At 50.5% G+C, this 27500-nt stretch overlaps 1 protein-coding gene across 1 annotated transcript in view; it reads right to left on the bottom strand.

Moving 5' to 3' along the window:
• appa (amyloid beta (A4) precursor protein a) overlaps nt 1–27500 on the bottom strand; it is a 45333-nt gene that overhangs the window by 10633 nt on the left and 7200 nt on the right. Inside the window, exons 2-12 of the mRNA XM_056587931.1 lie at nt 19077–19244; nt 18172–18301; nt 16368–16480; nt 15209–15399; nt 12509–12990; nt 11946–12113; nt 7638–7771; nt 5164–5238; nt 4003–4161; nt 3270–3398; nt 2477–2576 (exon numbers count right to left, since the gene is read on the bottom strand). Coding sequence (XP_056443906.1) covers nt 2477–2576; nt 3270–3398; nt 4003–4161; nt 5164–5238; nt 7638–7771; nt 11946–12113; nt 12509–12990; nt 15209–15399; nt 16368–16480; nt 18172–18301; nt 19077–19244 — 1849 coding nt within the window. The remainder of the gene's footprint in view (nt 1–2476; nt 2577–3269; nt 3399–4002; nt 4162–5163; nt 5239–7637; nt 7772–11945; nt 12114–12508; nt 12991–15208; nt 15400–16367; nt 16481–18171; nt 18302–19076; nt 19245–27500) is intronic.

The following is a 27500-nucleotide window of genomic DNA, read 5'->3' as shown; positions in this document are numbered from 1 at the left end:
GCAGCCGTCCTGTTGTTTCGCCATCACTGGGTGGGCCAGAGGGTGGGGTTTATTTGTTTAGAGTTGTGCGAGCCCCGGAGGCTACTGTGATGAGATACGAGGCGATATCTCTTAACAGTTGATGAAATATGAGGCGATATTTCTTAACAGCTGCAACGTCGTGGTTGTCTGCGATGATGATGACGCCGCCCCCATGAGGATTAAAAGCAGACACGCACACGCACACAAGATGTGATTGAGTGTTACACCGCTTGACGTGGAATTGCAACACATTCACCATCACTGGCGCCATCACAATGGTGACGATGGCGGACAGAAGGTTCTGTACGGAGATAAAAGGATCAAACGTGTGGGAGTAGAGAGTGAGCAATCTTTTATTTGGAAGGCTGCCGATGTCGTAATTTCATTATCGCGCTATTAAAAACGGATTTATTTAATTGCTTCTTTCTTTTTTCAGAGACCTTTCTTTGCCTCTTTGGTACGTTTGCTGATTTATTTATTTTTTTAAATACGGCAATTACTAAAACACGATTTGGGTTTGATAAAAAGGAACTGATATCAAAGATTTCTATTGTTCGGGACCCAAGGTTCTTTCCACACAAACATCATCAACAAACTATCTCATTTTCAATTGCGTCAATAGGGCCCTGTGTTTGCATGTGTGTGTCTGTATTACAAACGAGAGACACACTGATGCTCTTGTGACGCACACGCAAGTAATTAACCCAGAGTTCCAAACTAGCATGACGGACGATCGGCAGTGTGAGGGACATGGACAAGGAGAGACCAGAGAGAGAGAGAGAGACCAGAGAGAGAGAGAGAGACCAGAGAGAGAGAGAGAGAGAGAGACCAGAGAGAGAGAGACCAGAGAGACGAAGAAGAAGAACCGAGAGAGAGAGAGAGAGACCAGAGAGAGAGAGAACCGAGCAGAAGAGAGAGACCAGAGAGAGAGAGAGAGAGACCACCAGAGAGAGAGAGACCAGAGAGAGAGAGAGAGAGAGAGAGGAGAGAGAGAGAGAGAGAGAGAGAGAGAGAGAGAGAGAGAGAGAGAGGAGAGAGGAGAGAGAGAGAGAGAGAGAGAGAGAGAGAGAGAGAGAGAGAGAGAGAGAGAGAGAGAGAGAGAGAGAGAGAGAGAGAGAGAGAGAGAGAGAGACTAGAAAGAAAAAGAGAGAAATAGAAAGAAGGAGAAAGAAAGATTGAGAAAATCTGACAAAAAGACTGAAAGGGAGGAACAGAGATAATAGAGAAGGGGTTCTTCCGCTGACGCGAGGACTTCATTATGCTTCTGCTAAACTCTTCGCCGCCTCACTTAGGGAACGAGAATGAGGCCGTACGCCTCGCTCGAAGAAAAACCAAACACAACTTACTGCAGCGGGGAATTGGGTTAAGAGAGGCTTGTTTAATTAGGAGACGTATTCTCCCCCCTCGCTTTCTCTTTGTCAACAAAAAAAAGAAAAAAAAGAATTGAAATCAGTTCAGATTTAAAAGCCCGATGGGGAATATTCTCCGGCTCTCTGCATTTCATTAGCATTTTTAATTCGGCTCACTCGCGGCGCAACACATTCGTTTTGTTTTATATCGTCGACTTGATGTGTGAACAGAACTCGCTGTCAACTGACAGTTTTGTTAAGAGAACACGTCGGTAAGAAAACATCGCTCTGAATAATTGGATTTTTAGTGCGATAGGAAGCAAAGTTTCACACCGTGGGCCTGGGGGTCTCCGAATCGCCCTGGGTGAAGACCATGACCTCCACATGAACGGGTACCATCTAGTGGTACCAGAGGAACCAGTCTGGAAGTGTGAGGTTAGGTACCTATGGAGATCTGTTAGGGGTAACCGGGCCGCACTGAGCATGTGCAGCACTTTTGCGTTGACACGGGTGTGAAGGACTTAGGAGGCTAGATTAGAAACAGATCTTTTATCGTTCGTCCTCTGCCTTGAACCCAGACAGAGGGTCTGACAGACAGAAGGACAGACAGATTGACTGAAAGGACACAGAAGGACAGACAGATTGACTGAAAGGACACAGAAGGACAGACAGATTGACTGAAAGGACAGACAGAAGGACAGAGAGAAAGGACAGAGTGACAGAAGGACAGACAGACAGGAGGGGACATACAGATGGACTGGGAGGACAGACAGAGAGTAGGGGGCCGACAGGGGGACAGAAAGGACAAACAGAGGGAGGAGAAAATGGACAGACAGGAAAGACAGACGGACTGAGAGGACAAACAGATGGACTGACAGACAGACGGACTGAAAGAGGGACTGAGGGGACAGACAGAGAAACAGACAGAGGGACTGAGGCAGACCGAGAGGACATACAGAAGGACTGAAAGACAGACAGGTGGACTGAGAGGATGGACAGAGAAACAGACAGAGGGACAGTCTGAGACGGACCGAGAGGGGCAGACCGAGGGACTGAAAGAAGGACGGACAGACAGACAGACAGACAGAGAGAGAGGGGCCACTCACCGACTTGGTCCTGAATGTCGTCGGCCACCCCAGGCACCTTGTACAGGAGGCCCAGGGACTGGTTCATACGCTCCTCGATCACACGCAGGTGGGTCAGCACCTGGGGAGCGCACACACACACACACACACACACACGTGAACGAGTGAGGAGTGAGGGAGGGAGTCGACGATCAAGGGAGGGATTTACTGTAACCACGCAATACGCGAGTGGTTCAAAAACATCTCTGCAACAAGCTAGAGCTAATTGTTAGTCAGCTAGCATCGGTAGCGACCTTTTAACGAGCTAAATGCAATAAAACAAACACACGTATGGACAGAATGCATTTCCGTCGGGACAAAACTGAGATCTGAATTGCGAGGAAATGACTCAAGAATTATGTAACTGATTTCTGGTGTGCCGGTTGGAAGACTGCAATTTATTGGAGGATTTTGGGAGGGAGGGAGGGAGGGAGGGAGGGAGGGAGTGGAGAGGGAGTGAAGTAGGGAGGCAGGGAGGGAAGGAGACGAGGACTGAAGTCGTGAGGGGGAGAGGGAGGGATTGATCAGAGAGGGAGGGATTGATCAGAGAGGGAGGGATTGATCAGAGAGGGAGGGATTGATCAGAGAGGGAGGGATTGATCAGAGAGGGAGGGATTGATCAGAGAGGGAGGGATTGATCAGAGAGGGAGGGATTGATCAGAGAGGGAGGGATTGATCAGAGAGGGAGGGATTGATCAGAGAGGGAGGGATTGATCAGAGAGAGGGAGAGTATGAGCGCGCGAGGGAGGATGAGGTCAAGGGTCATGGTGGGTACCTGGGGTCGGATCTGGGCGGCCTTCTTGGGGTCCATCATGCGCACGTGCTCAAAGTGCTTGAGGGTGTGCTGGCGGTCCTTCTGCTCGGCGCGCACGTACTTCTTCAGCAGGCTGAACACGTGGCGGGGCTGCCGTGGCAACGGAGAGCGTGAAGAACAGGAGGGACAAGGTTAATGTTGTCTGTTAAGGCGGACGGAAGATTGAGGCTAAGATGAATAAAGGGGGGGGGGGGGGGGGGTCATTCGTTCAGTGTGTTTCCGTCTCTCTGTGTGTGTGTGCGTTTGCATCTGTGTGTCTACCTCTCTCTTTGTGTGCGTCTGTTCACCTCTGTGTCCGTCTCTGTTTGTGTGTCTGTGTGTGACCATCTATGTTTCTGCTTGCGTGTCCCTGTGTGCGTGTCCCTCTCTGTTTGTGTGTCTGTGTGTCCATCTTTGTGTCTGTGTGTGCATCCATCTCTCTGTGTGTCCATGTATGCACGTGTGCATGTGCGCGTGTGTGTGTGTCCATGTGTGGAAACACACACACACACACACACACACACACACACACACACACACACACACACACACACACACACACACACACACACACACACACACACACACACACACACACACACACACACACACACACACACCAAGTGTCAATCAATCATCCACAATAAACCTCCCCCCCCGCCCGCGACCTCGTCTGGAGCCAGGCGGGCCGTGGCCCCCGGCGCGGGACCCTCACCTTGGGGGGCTCTTGCTGCAGGGAGGTGAGGTAGCTCTCCAGGGCCAGGCGGCGCCGGTCGTTGAGCAGGGCCTCCACGCGGGCCATGTGGGTCTCCACCAGCTGCTGGCGCTCGCTGGCCGCCTCCTGCTCCAGGGAGTCCACCTTGTCCTGGAAACGCTGAGGGCGCGCACACACACACACACACACACACACACACACACACACACACACACACACACACACACACACACACACACACACACACACACACACACACACACACACACACACACACGAGAAATATACAGACATTAGGTATAAATAAATAAAGTGGTCTTATTGTAGCACAAATCCCTGTGGGGTAAGAAGATATTCACACACATACTGTATGTTCAAGCCAATGTGTAAAATGATTGACGTCTGGCCCTAAAAAAATCGTTTTTTCTCATTTATCTGAATTATGCTGAATTAATTGAGCTGGAATGTCGACAGAGCGATACGAAAATGTTACAATCACCATTTATCAAATATTGATCACGCCTTCCAGAAATAACGGATTCTATCCGTTTCATAAACACGTTGGCTGCCAGTCAAACAAATGTAATAATTCACCGGGAAAAGAATAGCCTCGTGGCGTTCCAAAGTATAAAACGGTGGTGCGTTGGTGTGGATGTTAATTTATTACATCATCACGACGCGTTACCATGAGGGGACGACTGGCACTGTCATGTTTTCCCACTCACAGACGATCCTACACATGACTATTCATACTCAGAGCCGCGGATCGTCAACAGATTGAGTGGAGGTAGGGACGAGGCTGTTTCCACGGCAACAGAGAAACATCAAACGCATAACGCAACATGACGGTGAGGAATGATGGGATTATGCACGTCTGTGAGTGAGTGAGAGTGTGTGCGTGCGTGCGTGTTGGCGAGTGCGTGTCTGGCGTGAGGGGGGATTTGAGTGTGTAGACATATGCAGTGCGCGCGCGCGCGTGCGTGCGTGCGTGTGTGTGTACAATTTTGCGAATAATAATCCATTAAACCACACCCCATTGACGCAGTACTGATTGCGCAACGTAGCTCCAGCTAGCTTCGGCGCTAGCTAGGGGGACCAGAGCGCTAGCGTCGGTGGGTGCGCGCGCGCGTGTGTGTGTGTCAATGTGTGTGCGTATCCAACCTGGATGACGGCTTTCTTGTCGGAGCGCTGAAGACTCTTTGCCTCCTTCTCTGCGTCGTCCCACTCTCTCATCACCTGCACACACACACACACACACACACACACACACACACACACCCCATGGTCACATGATCTGTCTTTGAGTCCAGAGATCCACATGATGTTGATGTCTGAGTCCGAGCTAGGGATTAGCTTCTAGGACACTAATGTATAACGACACTGTGTGTGTGTGTATGTGTGTGTGTGTGTGTGTGTATGTGTGTATGTGTGTATATGTGTGTGTGTGTAGATGTTTCGAGTTACGTGTCTTCCTGGAACCGTGGTATAACGCCAGTCATGTGTGGCGCATTTCATGTACAACATCGCTCGTTATATTGCTCCAGCATGACAGTACTTATAAAACAAATAGGTCGTAGCCATGGAGATAACACGCCCACTCCCTCCTACAACTCTTATCCCAAAACGCGTTCTCTCTAAAGCCTTTTGTCCATTCTGGGCTACTGTAGAAACATGGCAATGCAACATGCTCGCCCCCCATCTAGATATTAAAGGGCTCAAACTAAGGAACCGACACACATCTCGTATTCTCATGGGGTTATACACTCATTAAAACATATTTAAGAGTGTAATGTTCATTTTCTGCCAAGTCCGTGCCACCAGATACCACTAAAGTCGTCATATTGTGCCTTTGACGGTTGCAATGTTTCAGCGATGCCTCGAACGCAACAGGAAGGACCTTTTGGAGCCGACAATGAAAGAAGTCAACAGCACTGTGTACAAAGGGGCCATAAGGGGTTAGAAGCCTCGACGAGCTACTTGTGAGAAGAACTACAAAAGAGAACTAGAAAGAGCAAAAGTCCCTAAACGATGTGACTTGGCAGCCAGATAGCAGCTTCCTTCCTGTGGCTCTCAAAATGGCAGCAGGGGCGGAGGGGTAAACAATCTGGGTCGCATGGGGGAAAATGGCGGCCCTGAAGAACTCGTACCCGTCTATTAATTAGTCAGAAGAAATATAATATATAAATATCATTAAACAAAGTGAAATATGTTCCGAACATTCTTTAGAAGTTGGCGGAATGTTTACGTTTCTTCGTCACCGTTATCTTATCGGGAAAATGTCTTCCTGCCTCACTCGCACATTCCTGTCAGACAGGATAGGGGCGTGGCTACGGTGTTTACTCTAAATTGAAATGGTACTGGGTTCGATCCCAGTACCACCATCAGTCAAGTGCATCATCTCCCTCTACCTCTCTAACCCTACCTCTCTAACCCTACCTCTCTAACCCTACCTCTCTCTAACCCTACCTCTCTAATTCTACCTCTCTCTACCACTCCCTCCCTCTCTCCCTACCTCTCTCTAACCCTACCTCTCTAATTCTACCTCTCTCTACCACTCCCTCCCTACCTCTCTCTACCTCTCTCTACCTCCCTCTCTCTCTACCTCTCTCTCTCTACCTCTCTCTCTCTCTACCTCTCTCTACCTCTCTCTCTCTCTCTACCTCTCTCTCTCTCTACCTCTCTCTCTCTCTACCTCTCTCTCTCTCTACCTCTCTCTCTCTACCTCTCTCTCTCTCTCTACCTCTCTCTCTCTCTCTCCTCTCTCTCTCTCTACCTCTCTCTCTCTCTCTCTCTACCTCTCTCTCTCTCTCTCTCTCCCCCTCTCTCACACTCCGTCTTACATTTCCAGCCCTCCATCTACGTCTCCCTCCCGCCTCCTCCCTCCTCCCTTCCACACTCTCCCTCCATTTCCTGTTTCCACACCAAATTCCTGTTCTCACTTCCTTCCTACCATTCCTCTGTCCTGAATCCCGCCCAGCCGCGTTGGAAAATACCACAAACCACCTCTTGATTCACACTGCCACCGTCCAACAGCGGGCTAAACTAGCAGGGTTCTGGTTCGGTTGGGTTCTTTGTTTAGGATTTGTCGTCGTTTGTCTGTTTGTGTTGTTCTGTTTGGTCTCACTTGAGTGTCGGAGCGTCCTTGTCCGTGTGCTTTTGTTTAGGTTTCTTCGTCATTTGTGTGTTTGTGTCGGTCTGTTTCGGTTTGTTGGAGTGTCTTCGTTTGGGTTCATTTGTCGTTCGTTCTTTGTCATAATTAATACCTGTCCTTTGGTTTGCGTTATTTGTACGTCTTGTTTTGTTTGTATGCATTTATGTTATTTTCCTCTTTTCTGGCCTTCTATGATTTGAGTGTCCTTGTTTGTGTTCAGTTCTTTTGTGAGTGTGTTGTTTTTTTGTGCCCGTTTTGTGAACTTGTTGTGCGTGTCTTTGTTTTGTGCGCGTTATGTCTGTTTTGTGTTGGCCTTGTGAGTGCGTTGTGTGCGTGAGTGTCGTGTGTGTGTGCGTTGTGGATATTTGTGCGTGCGGTGTGAGAGCGTTGTTTATGTCGTGCGCTGCGAGTGTTTGGTATGCGGTGCGCTTTGTGTGTGTGCGCGTCGTGTTGCGTGAGCGTCGTGTGCGTCGAGTGCCTGTACCTGGGCCATGCGGTCGCGGTGCTTGGCCTCCAGGCTCTCCTTGGCCTTCTGGAAGTGGGCGTGCTCGTTGTCGTCCCCGGCAGACTCCAGGTAGTGGTCCACGGCGTCGGGGGTGGTGGGGGAGGCAGTGGGCACTGAGGGGGGGGGGGGGGAAGGACGTGGTGGAGAAATGAGGACGAGGGTGAGGATAAAGGAGAGCCGAGGAGGTGGAGGAGGAAGAGGAGGATGAGAGGGGGAGAGGAGGTGGTGGTAGTGGGGAAGGGTGGAGAAAGACAAGGAGGAAGGAGGAGGAGAAAGAGAGAGTAGGTGGAGAAGGAGGAGGTGGCAGGAGAAGAGGGTGGATTTGGAGGGTGGGGGAGGATGAGAAGGAACGAGATGAAGGAGGAGGAGGAGGAGGAGGAACGAGATGAAGGAGGAGGAGGAACAAGATGAAGGAGGAAGAGGAGGAACGAGATGAAAGAGGAGGAGGAGGAACGAGATGAAGGAGGAGGAACGAGATGAAGGCGGAGGAACGAGATGAAGGCGGAGGAGGAACAAGATGAAGGAGGAGGAGAAACAAGATGGAGGAGGAGGAACGAGATGAAGGAGGTGGAGGAGGAGGAGGAACGAGATGGAGGAGGAGGAGGAACGAGATGGATGAGGAGGAGGAGGAGGAGGAACGAGATGGAGGAGGAACGAGATGGAGGAGGAGGAGAACGAGGGAAGAGGAGGGTGTTTATGGAGCAGGAGGAGGAGGAGGATGAGGGAGCAGCATCAGGATGTGGTAGGGGCGGGGATAATGGGGTTTGGAGAAAATTAGTCAATATCATAATTTCTTTCCCAATTTCTTCAGTCCCACATAATGCCAGCGACTATGTTTAATCAATCCTCTTTTAAGTTGTGGGGGTTAAGACTTCTAGAGTGTCCAGCATGGAGCAAAACTACAGAGAGGTGTAGAGCACCATCTGGTAACTATCGATTTACATGATCTAGAACCCATTATCCACCTCTACTTATTTCGGAAATGTTTTACTGTTACACACTATTACACAATGACACGTGAACATAGGACAGCCACCACCAAGAGACACATTATTAAACACAACACACACACACACACAATAGAAAGGGTTAGTCGGAGCTCAGGTGTGGAAAAAACAGGGAAGCTGCTGAAGGAGCTAGCTTAGCAACAAGCTTGTTGTAGCCATAGATTGGAGCTAGCTGTGTTAAGAGTTAGCTTAGCAACAAGCTTGTTGTAGCCATAGATTGGAGCTAGCTGTGTTAAGAGTTAGCTTAGCAACAAGCTTGTTGTAGCCATAGATTGGAGCTAGCTGTGTTAAGAGTTAGCTTAGCAACAAGCTTGTTGTAGCCATAGATTGGAGCTGGCTTAGCAACACGCTTGTTGTAGCCATAGATTGGAGCTGGCTTAGCAGCAAGCTTGTTGTAGCCATAGATTGGAGCTGGTTTAGCAACAAGCTTGTTGTAGCCATAGATTTGAGCTGGTTTAGCAACAAGCTTGTTGTAGCCATAGATTGGAGCTGGTTTAGCAACAAGCTTGTTGTAGCTATAGATTGGAGCTGGCTTAGCAACAATCTTGTTGTAGCCATAGATTGGAGCTAGCTGTGTTAAGAGTTAGCTTAGCAACACGCTTGTTGTAGCTATAGATTGGAGCTGGTTTAGCAACACGCTTGTTGTAGCCATAGATTGGAGCTAGCCGTTGTAGGGCTAGTTTAGCAAAAGGCTAGTCGTAGCGGTCGCCCTGGGCTGGCGATGCACCCAGAAACAGAACCGCGCCCCGGCTCCTCGGTGGGTCTCTGCCTGCCAAGATGTGCCGTCGTGAAACTTTATCCGGAGCGCCAAACCTCTCCCTAGCCAAATCTCTGCTCTTTTGATACGTCTCGGGGGGGCTTCCTGGGAGAGATGAACTGCCGTTTTTGGCGGCCATCTTACCACCGGTGTCACGCCCTCATTAAATGTAGCGTTGAAGATGAACGTCTCCTTCATGGCGCTCGTTTAATCCGTGAACCCACACACCGGGGGGGGGGGGGGGGGGGGGAGGAGGAGGGAGAGAGAGAGAGAGAGAGAGAGAGAGAGAGAGAGAGAGAGAGAGAGAGAGAGAGAGCGAGAGAGCGAGAGAGCGAGAGAGCGAGAGAGAGTGTGTGTGTCCTTGTTATGCCAAGCCTGGTCACGTGATATACGGTAATCGAAACACGAAAACAACTGCTGGTTTATATCATCTAGGCCAAAATATATGACAGCCTCCATATTTTCTGAGTTGCGTATTTTTGGAAAAATGCATTGCAGCATCTGGGGGGAGCGCACACACACAAACACACACAGACACACACACAAGGGACTAATTATTGGAAGAAACTGAAAAGGGCATATAAGTGTTGAAGTCTGTGTGTCCATGGGGCCGTGTGTGCGTGCGTGTGAATAACCACCATGTGTGCATAGGGTTTGTGTGTGCATGGTGTGTTTTTGTGTGTGTGTCGGAAAAAGAAGTGTGTGTGTCCCAGACCGGATTTCCAATCCCCCACCACAGCACTTTCTCACTCCAGCCATGCTTGGCATGGCAGAAATCTCTCACTCACACACACAGCCACACACACAACCCCCCATCAGACCTGCATGTCACACCTTACGCAGCAAATCAAGCCACTATCCAGGGGAAATCTTTAAATCCCACCCCTCTGGTTTCTTTTCATTACCGATGGATCCGCCTCAGCACAGAACTGGACCTGCCTTCTGGATCATTCTGGCATCTCCCAGTAATTGTTAGAGACAGCCCGTACGCCTGGGCAGTTCTCAACCGTCACATCGAATCTTCAAAAGAGCCGGATGATAAATAACTGAAACCGTGGATTAAAGAGAGGAGGAGGCGTGATTTTTTCTTTCTTTCTCCTTTCCAGCAGGCATCCTTTAGTCAGATGACTTACCCCTCACTTCTTTTGTTGTTACCCGTTACTCTCCTAACTTATGAAGGAGAATTGTTTGACATAAATGAGCTTAAACTAAGCTTGTTACCAGGTTAGCCTCACAAAAGCCACAACAAGCTTGTTACCTGTTAGTTTAAGCCTTTTTAGAAAACAATAGCGCTTTAGCCGTGAAGATTGGCCGCCAACAAAGCCTCTTTACAACGTCAGGTAAGACGGCTTTAAGATGACTAACCTCTACAAGGAAAAACATCCCATTATTGTTCGGAACAACCTCTCAAAATTCCCAACCTCGCTGCTCGGGATCACGACCAAAAAGGGAGTGCGTTTGGAGTGTGATTGAAACACTCCAGATTGAAGGTTCCCCAGGCGAACAAGCCCCCAAAAAGCCCCAGATACAACGCTTTGGCTAGCGTTGGATTTGTGTTTCAACCGTGATGCAGGGAGCTGTCAGGGCTTGAGCGAGTCCAATGAGTAGCGGTTAAATAGAGTTGAGGTTAGGCTAGCTTAGTAACAAGTTTTTTGTAGCCCTAGTTTGTAGCTAGTGGATGTTGGGCTATCTTAGCAACAGAGGTGCTGTAGCCATAGTTTGTAGCTAGTGGATGTTGGGCTATCTTAGCAACAGAGGTGCTGTAGCCATAGTTTGTAGCTAGTGGTTGTTGGGCTATCTTAGCAACAGGCTGGTTGTAGCCATAGTTTGTAGCTAGTGGTTGTTGGGCTATCTTAGCAACAGGCTGGTTGTAGCCATAGTTTGTAGCTAGTGATTGTTGGGCTATCTTAGCAACAGGCTGGTTGTAGCCATAGTTTGTAGCTAGTGATTGTTGGGCTATCTTAGCAACAGGCTGGTTGTAGCCATAGTTTGTAGCTAGTGGTTGTTGGGCTATCTTAGCAACAGGCTGGTTGTAGCCATAGTTTGTAGCTAGTGGTTGTTGGGCTATCTTAGCAACAGGCTGGTTGTAGCCATAGTTTGTAGCTAGTGATTGTTGGGCTATCTTAGCAACAGGCTGGTTGTAGCCATAGTTTGTAGCTAGTGATTGTTGGGCCATCTTAGCAACAGTCTGGTTGTGGCCATAGTTTGTAGCTAGTGATTGTTGGGCTATCTTAGCAACAGGCTTGTTGTAGCAGTCTCTTGGAGCTGGTGATGTACAGATACACAGAAGAGGAAAACCACACCCAGCTAAACCATGGTTCTTTGTTTGCTAAGAGCTGTGTGGTTAAGGATAGGAGTTAGCGATAGAAGTTGAAAGGCATGGGTTAGCGGAAAGTTAGCAAACGGAAGGGGTTAGGGACACACCAGACGAGCTTATAGTAGTGAAGGTGGTAGTAGTCGGGGGCGGCGGAACGGCTAACTCTTAGCAGTTGGTGTTAGCCGCCGATTTTTGAAGGGACTTACGGACGCTGTTGCAGACCGAGAGGCAGTACTCCTCGGAGTCAAAGTTATTCCTGTTGCCGCCGCAGCCGCCGTAGATAAACTGGGCACAGCGGCCCTCCTCGCGGTCAAAGTACCAGCGGGGCAGCATGGCACGGCACGGACCGGTCTCCGCGCTGGCCAGACACACCTCTGGGACGCACACACACGTGCACAAACGGGCCGTCACACTCCCGTGGTCACGTGTGAGTCATACCGTGCTTACACCTGGGTCGGCGTGGATGCTAACCGACGTGAACCCATGGATTAGCTTGGGCGCTAACCCATGCTAACGTGTTGGATTAGCATGAATGCTAACCCATGGCGTCCACGACTTGGCAAAATTAAAAATGGCATGAAATCTTTGGTAATGGTTTTGATGTTCCCCCAGGAAAAACCTTTTAACGCCTAAAATGGCTTTGGGTGAAATGTAAAATAATGAACAAAAAATGAAGTAATCAAATAAAGAATTAACTCAATGATCAACACAGAAATTAATTTAAAAAGTGGACATTTATGTGGAACAGGGGACAGTTTGGGAGGCTCACCTCGGACCACCTCCTCAATGGACTCGGTGGTGGTGGTGGTGGTGGTGGTGGTCGTCATGGCGACATTAGTGGTGGGCTCGTCGTCTTCATCGTCCTCGTCCTCGTCGTCCTCGTCCCCGTTCATGTAGGCGCCCTCGCCGTCGGCGCCGGCGTCCTCTTCGTCCTCGTACTCTTCGTCCTCGTCGTTCTCCGCGTCCTCGTCCTTGGCGTTGTTGTCCTCGACGACGGTCGCCGCCGCCGCCGCGGGGGTGTCCACGGCGACGTCCACGTCACCGTCCCCGTCGCGGTCGTTGTCCAGCACCGTCTCCTCCTCGCCGTTGTCCTTGACGCCCGCCAGGTACTCGTCCAGCGTGGCCGCCTCCTCCTCCTTCTTGTCGCTCTCCCAGGAGCGCCTGCTCAGCTCCTCGTCCTCCGCCGCCTTCTCCTCCGCCTTGGGCGGCTGGGGCTGCTGCTGGGGGGGCTGCACCGGCTCACGCACCATGCTGGAGGTGGAGGTGGAGGTAAAGTTCAGGGTGGAAGGTTAGCGGTGGTGGAGTCGTGGTAGGTGACGTTTAGCGGTGGTGGAGTCGTGGTAGGTGACGGTTAGCATGGTGGTAGACGGTTAGCGGTGGTGGAGTCGTGGTAGGTGACGGTTAGCGGTGGTGGAGTCGTGGTAGGTGACGGTTAGCCGTGGTGGAGTCGTGGTAGGTGACGGTTAGCGGTGGTGGAGTCGTGGTAGGTGACGGTTAGCCGTGGTGGAGTCGTGGTAGGTGACGGTTAGCGGTGGTGGAGTCGTGGTAGGTGACGGTTAGCGTGGTGGAGTCGTGGTAGGTGACGGTTAGCTGTGGTGGAGTCGTGGTAGGTGACGGTTAGCATGGTGGTAGACGGTTAGCGTGGTGGAGTCGTGGTAGGTGACGGTAAGCCGTGGTGGAGTCGTGGTAGGTGACGGTTAGCGTGGTGGAGTCGTGGTAGGTGACGGTTAGCTGTGGTGGAGTCGTGGTAGGTGACGGTTAGCATGGTGGTAGACGGTTAGCGTGGTGGAGTCGTGGTAGGTGACGGTTAGCGTGGTGGAGTCGTGGTAGGTGACGGTTAGCATGGTGGTAGACGGTTAGCGTGGTGGAGTCGTGGTAGGTGACGGTTAGCGGTGGTGGAGTCGTGGTAGGTGACGGTTAGCGTGGTGGAGTCGTGGTAGGTGACGGTTAGCTGTGGTGGAGTCGTGGTAGGTGACGGTTAGCATGGTGGTAGACGGTTAGCGTGGTGGAGTCGTGGTAGGTGACGGTAAGCCGTGGTGGAGTCGTGGTGGTAGACGGTTAGCGGTGGTGGAGTCGTGGTAGGTGACGGTTAGCGTGGTGGAGTCGTGGTGGTAAACGGTTTGGGAGGTGGGTGGGTGGTGGGAGACGATGGTTGGGGTCGTCGAGGTGGAGGTGGTGGGAGAATGTTAGGGTTGGTGGGAAGGTGGAGCTAGAAGGTTGGGGCGGTAAAAGGTTGATGGGGGAGGTGGAGGTGGAAGGTTTGGATGGTGGGAGAAGGTTGGGGGTGGCGGGGAGGGGTGGAGGTGGTGGAAGACGGTTGGGGAGGTGGGTTTAGACGATCGGAGTGAGGTGGAGGTAGGGGAGATGGTAGAAGATTGGGGTGACGAGGGAGGGGTTGATGTGATGACAGAAGGTGTTGGTGACGGTAAAGGTGGAGTTAGGAGCGGTTTTATGCGGCGATGGTGTTGGTCATAGAGGCGGGAGAGGCGTTGGGGAGGGAGAGGTGGGACCCGGGAGGGTGATGGGGTCGAGGCAGAAGGTGCAGAGGGGTTTTGGGTGGTGGTGATGAGATGGTGGGTGGAGTGGGTTAGAGGGGGGACGAAGGTGAAGGAGGTTAAGCCGTAACGAGGGATGAAGAGGGGAGAGAGAGAGCGAGCGGGGGTGGAGGGATAACGAGGAAATGAGGGGAGAAGTGGAGCTAAATAGGATTCCCAATTACAAGCCGGCCCCAATGCAATCAAGGAACCTGTGTGTGTGTGTGTGTGTGTGTGTGTGTGTGTGTGTGTGTGTGTGTGTGTGTGTGTGTGTGTGTGTGTGTGTGTGTGTGTGTGTGTGTGTGTGTGTGTGTGTGTGTGTGTGTGTGTGGTGCTGACAGAAGTGGCTGTTAACGATGAGATTTTGCGCTTGCTTCACAAGAGCGTGCAATTTCAACTGTCAAATAAACGTGGCAATGTTTCAATCCTAGCCCGCAAGGTCGTGTGACACGGAGTCTGCGTGATGTTGAGCCGAAAAGGCTCGTTAGCTTGAAACCTGTCTGAGCTAGCTGGCTAGGTATATATATAAGACAAATTGATGGGAATTGTCTTTGCGTTTCTTGAAAAATGCTTAAAATATATATAGGATTTGTATGCGTTTTATGTATTGTGTGTGTTTATTAAGTCGGTATCGTGCAGGTATTAAGTGTGCATCAGTTGTGTAGTAAGTCTGCATTAGGTGTGCATTAGGTGTGTATAACGTGTTTATTAAGTGTATAGTAAATATGTAGTAAGTGTGAACCTGTTGTCAGAGTAGTCACCCCACCAGACGCGTGTATTGTGCATGTGTATAACGTGTGTATCAAGCGTGTATCTTGTGTGTGTAGTACGTGTGTACCTGTTGTCAGAGTAGTCACCCCACCAGACGTGTGTATTGTGCAGGTGTATAACGTGTGTATTAAGTGTGCATCTTGTGTGTTGTAGTAGGTGTGTACCTGTTGTCAGAGTAGTCGGCCTCGGCCCCGCCCCACCAGACGTCGGAGTCGTCCCCGTCCCGCTCGGCGCTGTCGGCGTCGCGCTCCTCTTCGACCGGGCAGCACACAAACTCCACCCCGCGGAAACGGTCGATGCCGCACGGCAACAGCATCCCGTAGTCATGGAGATTCATGGCGCGGTCGCCGCAGGACTGCGGTGCGGGGGAGGGGGTATTTGTACGTTAAGTCCAATTTTACTTTTTATAACGTTTAGTTTTTTTGCGCTTTATCCCGATTTACAATTTTATAGCATTTTGTTTTCATACGTTAATCCCAGATTTAAATTGTATAACATTTCGATTTTGTAATTTAACATTTTATAACATTTTGTTTTTGTACGTTCAACCCAATTTTACATTTTATAATATTTCTTCTTTTTTGTTCCCTTTTTTCTATATATTAATTCAGATTTTACTTTTTACAGTATTGAGTTGTTTTTTTTTACCAAATTTAATAAAAAGATTGATTCTTTCCCAAATGTTGATCTTTTTAACTTATAATTAGGGGTGTAAAAAAACGGTGCCACATCTACGTAAAACAATGCCGACGTTGTCAACGACAACACCTAAAATACAACATAAAAGGGAGTCGTCATTGGCTTTCGTTATTCCTCACTCGCCTTTCTCCTTGTTGTCTGCGTGACTACGAAGATACCAAAAGGTACATTGTAGAAAGCATCATTTAGGAGATGCACGTATCAATAGTAGGTTGCAGTGAAAACTAATACATGTCATTAAGGAGCAGGTAAGGGGTTAATAAATCTTACTCAAGGACACCAACCGGTTAGGCTAAGGCGATTAAGGATACCGCCCCAAAACCCCTGTCTGGGAGGGGTCGACACCTTGACCACCAAAAGTACCAACCCCCCACCGTAAAGCTAAGAACATGTGTTTTGGTTCACTCCGATTTAAGGGAGGAGGTTACTGCTCATTTATCAGATTCATCTGCTCTCTCCCCTCTCCTCTCTCCTGTTACCTTAACCCCTTTCTGTCTCTCCCCCTCCTTTTTTCTCCTGTCCCACTTCTCTTCCTCACCCGCCCTGTATGATAGAGACCCGGTAAGAAGGCGTGGTTAGAGGCGTGGCCAGGGAGGGGGCGTGGCCCGAGGGGGCGTGGCTCACCTCCTTGGCGACGGTGTGCCAGTGTAGGTGGCTCTCGCACTGGTCCATGCGCTCCTGGTGCAGGAACTTGCACTTGTCCGGAACCAGCAGGGCGTCGCTCACGAACTCACCGACTGGAGGAGGGAGAGAAATAAAAAAATAAAAATGTTTTTAAGTCTCGTCACAATTTCTGCGTCCCTCCCCCTTCCTATTTCAGCCAATCAGGGCGATGGAGCTGTCCCTCTGGCACAAAATGAGATAACGCAAGAAGTAGACGGCAATCAAAGCGGCAATCAGACGCGGACCAACCGGCTGTTGCCGTGGAAACAGCAGCCACTGAAGGGCGGGCACACACACACACACACACACACACACACACACACACACACACAGCCCCCCCCCCAATCTCCGACCCCATGATTACCCTCTTCATTTCCTTTTCTGCGGAGCCATTATTTCTGACCCCTGGCGCTCGGTGGCACGATGGCGTTAACATTACAGCGTGGGCCGCGGCTAAAAGCCGTTAGTCGCCCACTGGCGCTAGCCCAAGGCTAAAAACCGGTCCGATCCGCCCGCCACAGCCAAGATCCCAAACCGGCGAATACCGGATCCTATACGTCGTTCAGACGAGGTCGGTTAAACAAATCCATTTTCCGGTTTGCAGTAACAAAAGTCGGTATTTAACGGCACATCCATTTTTCGACTCTCCGATAACAATGACAATATTTCAAGAGAGGTAAATCGATTAACTATGAATAATAAAAAACAATCTTAATTTACACACTCACTCACCCTCTCTAATTCACTCTCACACTCATTCATTTTCACTCTCTCAGTCCCTCCCTCACCCAGCCGCTCCCTCCCACACACCCCCTCACTCACTCACTCACCCTCTCACTCACTCACTCACTCACCCTCTCACCCCCTCACTCACCCTCTCAGTCCCTCACTCACCCTCTCACCCCCTCACTCACCCTCTCAGTCCCTCACTCACCCTCTCAGTCCCTCCCTCACCCTCTCAGTCCCTCCCTCGCCCTCTCAGTCCCTCCCTTCCCCTCTCACTCCATCCCTACCCCTCAGTCCCTCCCTCACTCTCAGTCCCTCCCTCACTCTCAGTCCCTCCCTCACTCTCAGTCCCTCCCTCACTCTCAGTCCCTCACTCACCCGCTCACTCCTTTACTCTCACTCCCTCACTCACCCTCTCACCCCCTCACTCACCCTCTCACCCCCTCACTCACCCTCTCAGTCCCTCACTCACCCCCTCACTCACCCTCTCACTCCATCCCTCACCCTCTCAGTCCCTCACTCACCCTCTCACTCCCTCCCTCAGCCTCTCACTCCCTCCCTCAGCCTCTCACTCCCTCCCACAGCCTCTCCCTCCCTCCACCCTCTCAGTCCCTCTCTCACAGCCTCTCACTCCCTCCACCCTCAGTCCCTCTCTCAGCCTCTCACTCCCTCCCACAGCCTCTCACTCCCTCCACCCTCAGTCCCTCCCTCACCCTCTCAGTCCCTCCCTCACCCTCTCAGTCCCTCCCTCACCCTCTCAGTCCCTCCCTCACCCTCTCACTCCCTCCCTCACCCTCTCACTCCCTCCCACATCCTCTCACTCCCTCCCACATCCTCTCAGTCCCTCCCTCACCCTCTCAGTCCCTCCCTCACCCTCTCAGTCCCTCCCTCACCCTCTCACTCACTCCCTCACCCTCTCACTCCCTCCCTCAGCCTCCCTCACCCTCTCACTCCCCCCTCACCCTCTCACTCCCTCCCACTCCCTCCCTCAGCCTCTCACTCCCTCCCTCAGTCCCTCCCTCACCCCCCGACCACTCACCCAGGCAGCGGTAGGGCACCACGATGTGCGTGTGGTGGTGGCACTGCTTGCGGCCCTTCTTGCACCAGTACTGGATGCCGACCGGCGTGTTGGCTTCCACCACGTTGGTGATCTGGAGCTCAGGGTACACCTGGGGAACAGGTCAACCATAACACGGTTCATAAATAGGTACTCACACACTAGGGACAAGTGTCGTCAATGAGCTTTGGCTAAAGAAACTATGATGCAAACATCAGATGTCCGTCTCTAGCTAATCCCGAGTTTCCGTATCCGTCCCTATTCAAATGAACCGTAAAGAAGTCAATTCCCACCCACACGCACACGTCATCATAGCTCTCACATCAGAGCTTCCGCAAAAGACTCAAGACTCCCATGTTCAGAGTTCCCCCAGACTATGCATAGCCCACCCCCTACCACCCACCCTCTAACACACTTGATGTATGTTGTACGTCCTGGCTCTTAATGTACGCACTTATTGTATGTTGTACGTCCTGGCTCTTAATGTACGCACTTATTGTATGTTGTACGTCCTGGCTCTTAATGTACGCACTTATTGTATGTTGTACGTCCTGGCACTTATTGACAACGATTTTTTTTTTCATCAGCCTGAACCGATGACCGATACGCCGATACCAATTATCTTGAGCCGATATTTGGAGCCGATACTGCTTCTTTTTCCCTAAATTTACATCATAAAAATTACAAAAATATGATAAGAAGTCTCAATTTAGTGAACTGTCTGTAAATCATGCTGGGAAAAAAAACAATAAAAAAAAATGTCAGATTGCGATACCCGTAAAATAAACGCAAATATCGACCGAAATATCGGCCGATATATCGGCCAATATATCGGTCGATATATCAGTCGATATATCGGCCGATCAATAGCGTCCAGCTCTACCTACCTCCTGGCAGTACTCGAGGATGCCCTCCTTGTTGGCGATGCAGCTCTTGGTGCCCGAGGGGTCGTGCTCCCACTTGCCACTCTGCACGTTGACGTGCATGTTCAGCTTCCCGCAGAACATGGCCACCTGGGGCTCGGCCAGCAGGCCCATGGACACGTCGGTAGGCACCTGGAGGGGGGAGACGGGGGAGGGAGAGGGGGGAGGCAGAGAGTCAGTGATCGTATAATTTGGGCAGGCACCTTGAGCGGGGGAGACGGGGGGAGGGAGACGGGAGGCAGAGATTTACTGATTGTATATGTCGGGTAGGCACCTGGAGGGGGGAGACGGGGGAGGGAGAGGGGGGAGACAGAGAGTAAGTGATCGTATATGTCGGTAGGCACCTGGAGGGGGGAGACGGGGGAGGGAGAGGGGGGAGACAGAGAGTAAGCGATCGTATATGTCGGTAGGCACCTTGAGGGGGGAGACGGGGGAGGGAGAGGGGGGAGACAGAGAGTAAGCGATCGTATATGTCGGTAGGCACCTGGAGGGGGGTGACGGGGGGAGGGAGAGAGTCAGAGAGCTTGCATTTCCTTCGGTGGGTCTAAGGACATAATCAAATTGAAGGCTGCGATTTTATCCCGGGGGGGGGGGGGGGGGGGGGGGGGGGGGGGGGGTGGGGGGAGGTTGGGAATCGATCTGGAGGATCTATTTGATTTGATCGGTCTCCGCATGAAATCCTCTCAGCCCCTTCTATCTGTCTGTCTGTCTGTCTGAAAGGGGGCAGAAGGGAGAGGTAGAGAGAGGATATATTGGATCGTGATGAGCAATAGATGGGGGGGAGAAGAGGGAGAGCGAGAGAGAGCGAGAGGCAATAAGACGTAATTTGCATTTGACGACTGGAAGGCAGAAGGGGATGGGGGGGGGAGGTAAGGGAGAGAGGGAGGAAGAAGGGAGGGAGCGATGGATGAATGGGAGGATAGAAACAGAAAGGGAGGGAGGAAGGGAGAGGGAGGGAGGGAGCAAGAGAAGGAGGGAGGAAGAAGGGAGAGGGAGCAAAGGAGGGGGGGATGGAAGAAAAGAAGGGAGAGAGGGAGGGACGGATCAACGGGTGACGGGAGGAAAGGAGAGGGAAGGAGGGAGAGAAAAACCACCATCCAAGACGAAGAAAATGGGTTTGATAACGACAGGAGGGAGGGGGAGGGGGGAGATGAAGGAGGAAGGGGGGAGGGAGGGAGACGAAGGGGTGCGTGTGGTGGAATAAGGGCGAACAGAAGGTGCGAGAGATGATGAAGTGCAAAGGGGTGACAGCAGGGGGCAAACAACAGTCTTAGCCCACGGCTCCCCCTCCACCACCATTATTCATAGCGCTGCTTAAGGGGTTAAACATGCATTAGACTATCAAATCGAAAAGGGTACGCATGTCACAAAACCATAATAGCGCACACACACACACACACACACACACACACACACACACACACACACACACACACCCCTTCATCCAATGACCCGTCGGTGTCCAGCCAACACGAGAAACCCGGGAATGAGTGAGATGAACTCCGAACGCCAGGGAACTCCCTCTCCTCGCCGTATCTATGGTAACGGGGTCGTTACTGTTTGAACGATGCGCAGGTTTGTGTGCGGGTTCCACGTTTTACACGTTTTACGTTTTACTGGGGAAGTGTGAACGTGTGTGTGTGCGTGTGTGAACGTGTGTGTGTGTGAGTGTGTGTGTCAAATCAGCCCTTGTTTCTCTTTGATCACACCATTATAATCCCACCTGTGTGGTAACATTAGCATTTTACATTCGGTAATCTAGCTCTTATCCAAAGTCACTAACGAGGGAAGCCGAGAGCACTCAGTGCAACAGCGAAAGGAGAGGGAATAACACGTTAACAGAGTGCAGGTTTTTTCGAGGTCTTGCCTCATTGTTTTCCATTTTGCGTACATTTGTCTGCGGGTGCCTATGGATAAGGTGCACGCGCGAACACACACACACACACACACACACACACACACACACACACACACACACACACACACACACACACACACACACACACACACACACACACACACACACACACACACACACACACACACACACACACAGTGCAAGGCAGCAGGTTGTGTGTTTGATTCCCACTCAGCTTGGAGAGAGCAGACAAACTGCTGAATGTCTGCGTTCTGCGGGTGAGATAAAGAGAGAGACCGAGAGCAAGGGGGCGAGAGAGACTTTGTACGATTTTCTAATCTTGTTAATGTTATTGAAAATCCTGGCAGGCAAACAAATGTTTTCTTTTAAGCTGGGCAATTCCTTCCCTCTCCGCTGAGTGGACAAACACACACACACACACACTTTTTTGTTTGACTCCTACCGAAGACCTTCGACTCCTGCCAAATTGCGTCATCAAACCAAACTTTATCGACACAGGAAATACACCCTAGTACAAAACAAGCATCATCATGCTCAGGCGCACATCTTTTAACACGGGACGAAAATTCTGAAAATATAAACTGCTGGTGACAAGACACAACCCCAAAGAGACAAATGACTCTAAAAACCGTCACGGGAGTATGCTAGCGTTAGCACGACGGTAGCAATGTGTACGGCAGCTGGGCATGCCTAATCTACTGGCCACACACACACACACACACACACACACACACACACACACACACACACACACACACACACACACACACACACACACACACACACACACACACACACACACACACACACACACACACACACCATCTTAGGCCTTGCGGTTACAGCGTCTGACAGCCAGGCCATCTGCAGCTCGCAGGCTGAGTTCAGGGGCCGTCACTCAACGTGTTGCCAGCCATCTGGGAGCAATGCACACCAACTTAGGGGCCGTGGGTCAATTCACCCACCACGCTTTTTATGGTTAAAAACTCCCAAAGGTCCTTTTTACCATGTCGGACCAATTAGGGCCAGGGCCTAAACGGGTGGTTCAATAAACAGATGAGCAGGCGGTTGTAAACCAGATCCACTTTAATCTGGACGATTGCTAAATCCTAAAATGTCAATACTTTTTAATGTTCATAGCCTCAAAATGGAAACATAATCGCCTCTTTCGGATCTATACTCTTTCCGTGGTCGTCTCCAGCTGTCTTTGTCGCAGGGCCTTGCATTCCGTCTTATTCGTTTTGACTGGAGATGACGACACAAAATGCGAGCGAGCGAGCGAGAGCGAGAGCGAGAGAGAGACTACCACAGAGAGAACCAGGCAACATTAAGAAGGGGGAGGGAGCAAAGGAGGGAGAATGGATGGAGGATGGAGAAAGAGAGGGAGGGAGGAAGAAGAGAGAAGGAGCAAAGGAGGGACAGAGTGATGGGGGATGGGGAAAGAGAGGGACAGACGGAGCCTGTAGATGTAAGTCTCCGCCGTATGCAAAATGACGACCCAGGCCACAGATTTAGACCCAGGTCGCAGGCCGGTCCGACTGGTTTTGCCTTGCAAATGAACCGAGCCCCGAGGGGCAAATCACCGGTCGTTTCTCCCACCTCGGACACACAAGCCATGATGTCTGATGTGCCGCTGGTCGTTTGGTCTTACTGCAGGCCCGGACAGGTCCGGCTCCTCTATCCCACTCTCCCTGCTCCCTTTGTGTCCTCACCCTCTCACCGGTCTCCGGTGAGAGGGCACATCAGACATCATGGCTTGTGTGTACGACCAGAGGCACATCAGACATCATGGCTTGTGTGTCCGAGGTGGGAGAAACGACCGGTGATTTGCCCCTCGGGGCTCGGTTCATTTGCAAGGCAAAACCAGTCGGACCGGCCTGCGACCTGGGTCTAAATCTGTGGCCTGGGTCGTCATTTTGCATAGGACACAAAGGGAGCAGGGAGAGTGGGATAGAGGAGCCGGAGAGATAAGAGGGAGGGGGAAAGGGTGAAAGAGAGTGGAGAGAGAGAGAGAGGAGATTAGAGAGAAAAAGGAGAAGAGAGTGAGAGCCAGGGACAAAGGGAGGGAAAGGAGGGAGGCTAAAAGGGGGAGGGATCCTTCAAGCAGAAGGTCAAGTGTGTGGTAAATCAGGAGCGGGGGAGAAAAACAGAACAGAGAGGTAAAGACTAGATATATATATATATATAAATAAAAAAAACAAAAGAGAAAGAGAAAGAGAGAGAGAGAGAGAGAGAGAGAGACAGAGAGGGACAGAGAGACAGAGACAGAGACAGAGAGAGACAGAGAGACAGAGAGAGACAGAGAGAGAGAGACAGAGAGACAGAGAGACAGAGAGAGAGAGACAGAGAGACAGAGAGAGAGAGAGAGAGAGAGAGAGAGAGAGAGAGAGAGAGAGAGAGAGAGAGAGAGAGAGAGAGAGAGACAGAGAGAGACAGAGAGAGACAGAGAGAGAGAGAGAGAGAGAGATTCCGCGGAAAAACGTGTTTTCGAAAGGAAAGAATAAAATGGCAGATTAGTGCGCGTGTCGGACAGCTTGTCCTATTATTTTTTAACGGTAGCCTCGATTCGCCCCAAGGAAGTCGACCGCTGGGTTTTGTTGTGTCGACCTTACCCTACCTCCTCCCCTCCAACCTTCCTCCCTTCCTTCCTCCCTCCCTCCCTCCCTCCCCCCCGTGTACTCATTTAAACCGGAGCTCGCTCACGGAGAGAAACCAGGAGAGCAATTTCCCCCGCCCCGGGCACGGTGGTGAGTTTCTAAAAGTCACCGCGCGCACGTAGAACCACAGGCCGCTGTGGTCACGGTTCATGTCACCCAACCAATCAAAATGCGGTGTCAGAGGGGGGTGTGAGGTGGAGAGAGAGAGGTAGAGAGAGGTAGAGAGAGAGAGAGAGAGAGAGAGAGAGAGAGAGAGAGAGAGAGAGAGAGAGAGAGAGAGAGAGAGAGAGAGAGAGAGAGAGAGAGAGAGAGAGAGAGAGAGAGAGAGAGAGAGAGAGAGAGAGAGAGGTAGAGAGAGAGAGAGAGAGGTAGAGAGAAGTGCATTCCGTCTTGTCGGTCACCTTGATGTTGCTCTGTCCCAAAGGGACCAGAGCCGGGGAGAGAAGCGAGATGGTTAGACAGACAAGGGGAGCACTCTCCCTGACTATCTCCCCCCTCTCTCTCCCTCCCTCTCCATTTCGCTATCTCTTCTCTATCTTGTATGCCCGGAAAGTCTCCCCCAGGGAGGGGGTGGGTTCTGTAATCTTAGCAGTGAGGATAACAGAGGGCCCCCCTGATGGATGTGTGCGTGTGCGCACGTGCGTATGCATCAGGTCCGGGTCAAACCATCGCTGACGGCCGGCCATATTTGATCTTCCGAGGGGGGGGAGGGGGGCGATGGGAATGAGGAGCCGGATGCTAATCGTTAGCCACGTGTCAAAACATCCCCGCGGCGCTAGCGGCTAAAACAAAGGAGACAATAAGCTAGACTAGCGGGCCTAGCTTTTTCAGACTAGGATGGACGCTTCACTGGGAGGTCTCCTGGTCATAAAGGGAGGAACACGACGGGGAAAGGAAAAGGAGACTTTTCCAAAATCTCGTATTCAGCAGACACATAATGGAGACGGGCTGTGTGTACGTAAAATATTGGAATTATGGACCGGTGCTGGAGTTAAGGTCAAACCGTTAAAGCTGTTTCTAAACGCGTGAAGAGCCTTGAACTGCAACTGTCTTTCAACGTTTCAAAATGTTTGGGAATCCTTTCACACACACACACACACACGCATATAAAGACAAAAAACACAAACATATAAAGACACACAAACACACACAGATTAGGACAAAAACGCACACACACACACACACAACAGCTGCAACGGAAACACAAACAAACATAAGACGAAAAACTGACATAACATAAAGAAACACAAACACACATATTGAGGGAAAAAAAGCACACAAAAACCCCACGGACACAACTATAAAGACCAAAAACACACAAACATATACAGACACACATATTAAGAAAAAAAAACGCACACACATCACAGACACACAAACTCTTTGAAGGGGTCCCATGGAGACAGCCTACAGTGTGATCAGTGGGGAGGTCTTATCAGAGGAGCACAGGCCTGCCAGGGGGGGAGGAGATGGAGGAGAGAGGGGGAGGAGAGGGAGGCGGGAGGGGGAGGAGAGGGTGAGGAGGGAGGAGGGAGGGGGCGGAGTGCCATGATCTGCTGTTTTCGCCGTAGGGTGTCACACACACACACACACACAGACACACACACACACCTTGGTAGAACCCAGAAAACATGCACTCAAGAGACACCGACACACACAAACACACACAGGCACCCGAAGCAATTATGTCACGGAAAAAAATAAACTGACAAACACACACAACCGAATCGTTGTCGTGGAAACACACGGACACACCCCGCGTCCGTACACTTCCTGGTTAGCGTACGATCGGTTGAATCCATGAATCGGTCCATCTGGTCGGGACTGAATAGAGGGGAGTGCCAGAGGCCCGGTGACGTGTCGATCTCCATCACGCCTTCTTAGTCGTGTTGTGACTGGTTCCGATAAGGTGACTCGACGCCAAACACACACACACACGTGTAAAACAAAAGCAGCGAGGCACGCAGTAATCAGATGACAAGCAGCAGCCTAAACCCTTTAGGCTCAGCTGTGTGTGAGTGTGTGTGTGTATGTGTGTATGTGTGTATGTGTGTATGTGTGTGTATGTGTGTGTGTGTGTGTAGGACGTGCCTGCCTTTTTAATCAGAGGACCACAATGTCCACAGGATGCCCTACCCCTCTCACACACACACACACACACTTCTGCCAAAACAGCAATTACAGGCCCTGCCACAGGCCTGATGAAAGGGCTCCATGAGTCAGGCTCCAACCAGCAAAGCGGCCTTAAAGCCACAACTCTTTGTGTGAAAAGTTTTAAGACTTACAACACTGTTAATCTGTAGGGCACTACGGGAACAGCTAAAGTCAAACACATGATTCAAAATAAGTTTGACTAATTACTAAATGTGGTATACTGATTTAGTGCAATAGGGTAAACCAAGAAGTGGATTCAGTAACTCCCAGGGTAGTAACTCTTATTTTGATGGTTGTGGTTTCAGGGGGTCCAAGAAATGTCCTGACTCCGCCCCTAAATAAATAATTATTCAAATAATTAATTACCCTTTATTCTGGATCCAATTATTTCGTCCCGAAGACCGTGCCTCGAATCAAGTCTCCAAAGAACCCCTCAACAATCAGATCCCGCCTTTGAATTAGGGCGGGACAGCGCTGAAAGGGTTTATGGGTAATTTGGCACAAGGGTTCTAAACAAAGGATTAGCCAAATGATCGTTCGTCAAGGGTCGTGGAAAGTTCTTGAAGGTTCCATTAGGTAGTGTGATCTCTCACTCCAAGTCGTGGTTGTTTGTGACATTTGGTGTGCGTTTTAGATAGATATAGATACATAGATAGATGGATATTATATTAATTATCTTGGGGAAATTCATGTATCAGGTAGCTCACGAAGTCTGTCAACAGACCATTGACAAACAACAAAATGGACAAACAGTAAAAGCAAAATCAATAAAAAAGTAATTAATATTGCAATTATTTTCAATTAAGCCTTTTGTGTGTCATTAAATGTCTTGATGTCTTTAAACGATTAACGGTAAGAGATTCAATCAATCAAATCCAAACGCCCTGGTTTAAGAATTGAGCCGTTGGGCCCCACCCCTCTGGTATTCCATGGAGGTTAAAACCAACGCCTCAGATTGAACCGGCGATGCTATTTTGGACCAGGTAAGGCTTTAAGATTCAGGAGCCGGGAGCGCTTGGCTGCACGTCCCAGCATGCACACACATGCACACATGCTTTTGTTTTGGTTTGTTTCCATCCCATTGCTTTCCATCGAACCGCCTACAGCTTCAAAAACAATCAGTTGATCAAACATTGTTTGTAGATTTGATTTTTGGGCAGGGATTACGCCACTGTTTTCTCGATTTGATTTGATGTGTGCTGACGAATAGAATATAACATAGCGAATGTATTATGAGTTAGATGACTTGCACCACTGGAGGTCATTGGTCAGGGATTTGAGATTGAGAGAAATTGGACGATTGACGTCAATAGTCCAACTTTACCGGGAGTTTTTCTCGGAATCATTGGTTATTGGCAGAAAGCCAGTTCAGGAAGCATAACTCTTATGTGAAAACGAGGAAATGGACAATCACCCGTCATCTTTGAGGTCATTCCCCGAGCAGCAGATGTCCATAACTCTGACATTCGGGGCAGCTGACCAAGGTTAGAACCACATCTACACTGCTGAATACAGTGGTTCTCAAACTGTGGTCCTGGGCCCAAGGGCGGCGGCAGCTGTCCAGGAGGGGCTCAGTTTAACGAATGTTTGCACACCGAAAGGGCAGAATACTGCATTCATCATGACCAATATACACAGAGTAACGTTCACCCTCTCACTTCTCCCCATGGTAATGGGAATGAACAAATATTTGGCGGG

The sequence above is a fragment of the Gadus chalcogrammus genome, chromosome 4 (assembly GCF_026213295.1).
Source record: "Gadus chalcogrammus isolate NIFS_2021 chromosome 4, NIFS_Gcha_1.0, whole genome shotgun sequence".
Lineage (NCBI taxonomy): Eukaryota > Metazoa > Chordata > Actinopteri > Gadiformes > Gadidae > Gadus > Gadus chalcogrammus.
Note: the sequence above shows the minus strand (reverse complement) of the source record. Positions and strands in the feature narration are given on the sequence as shown.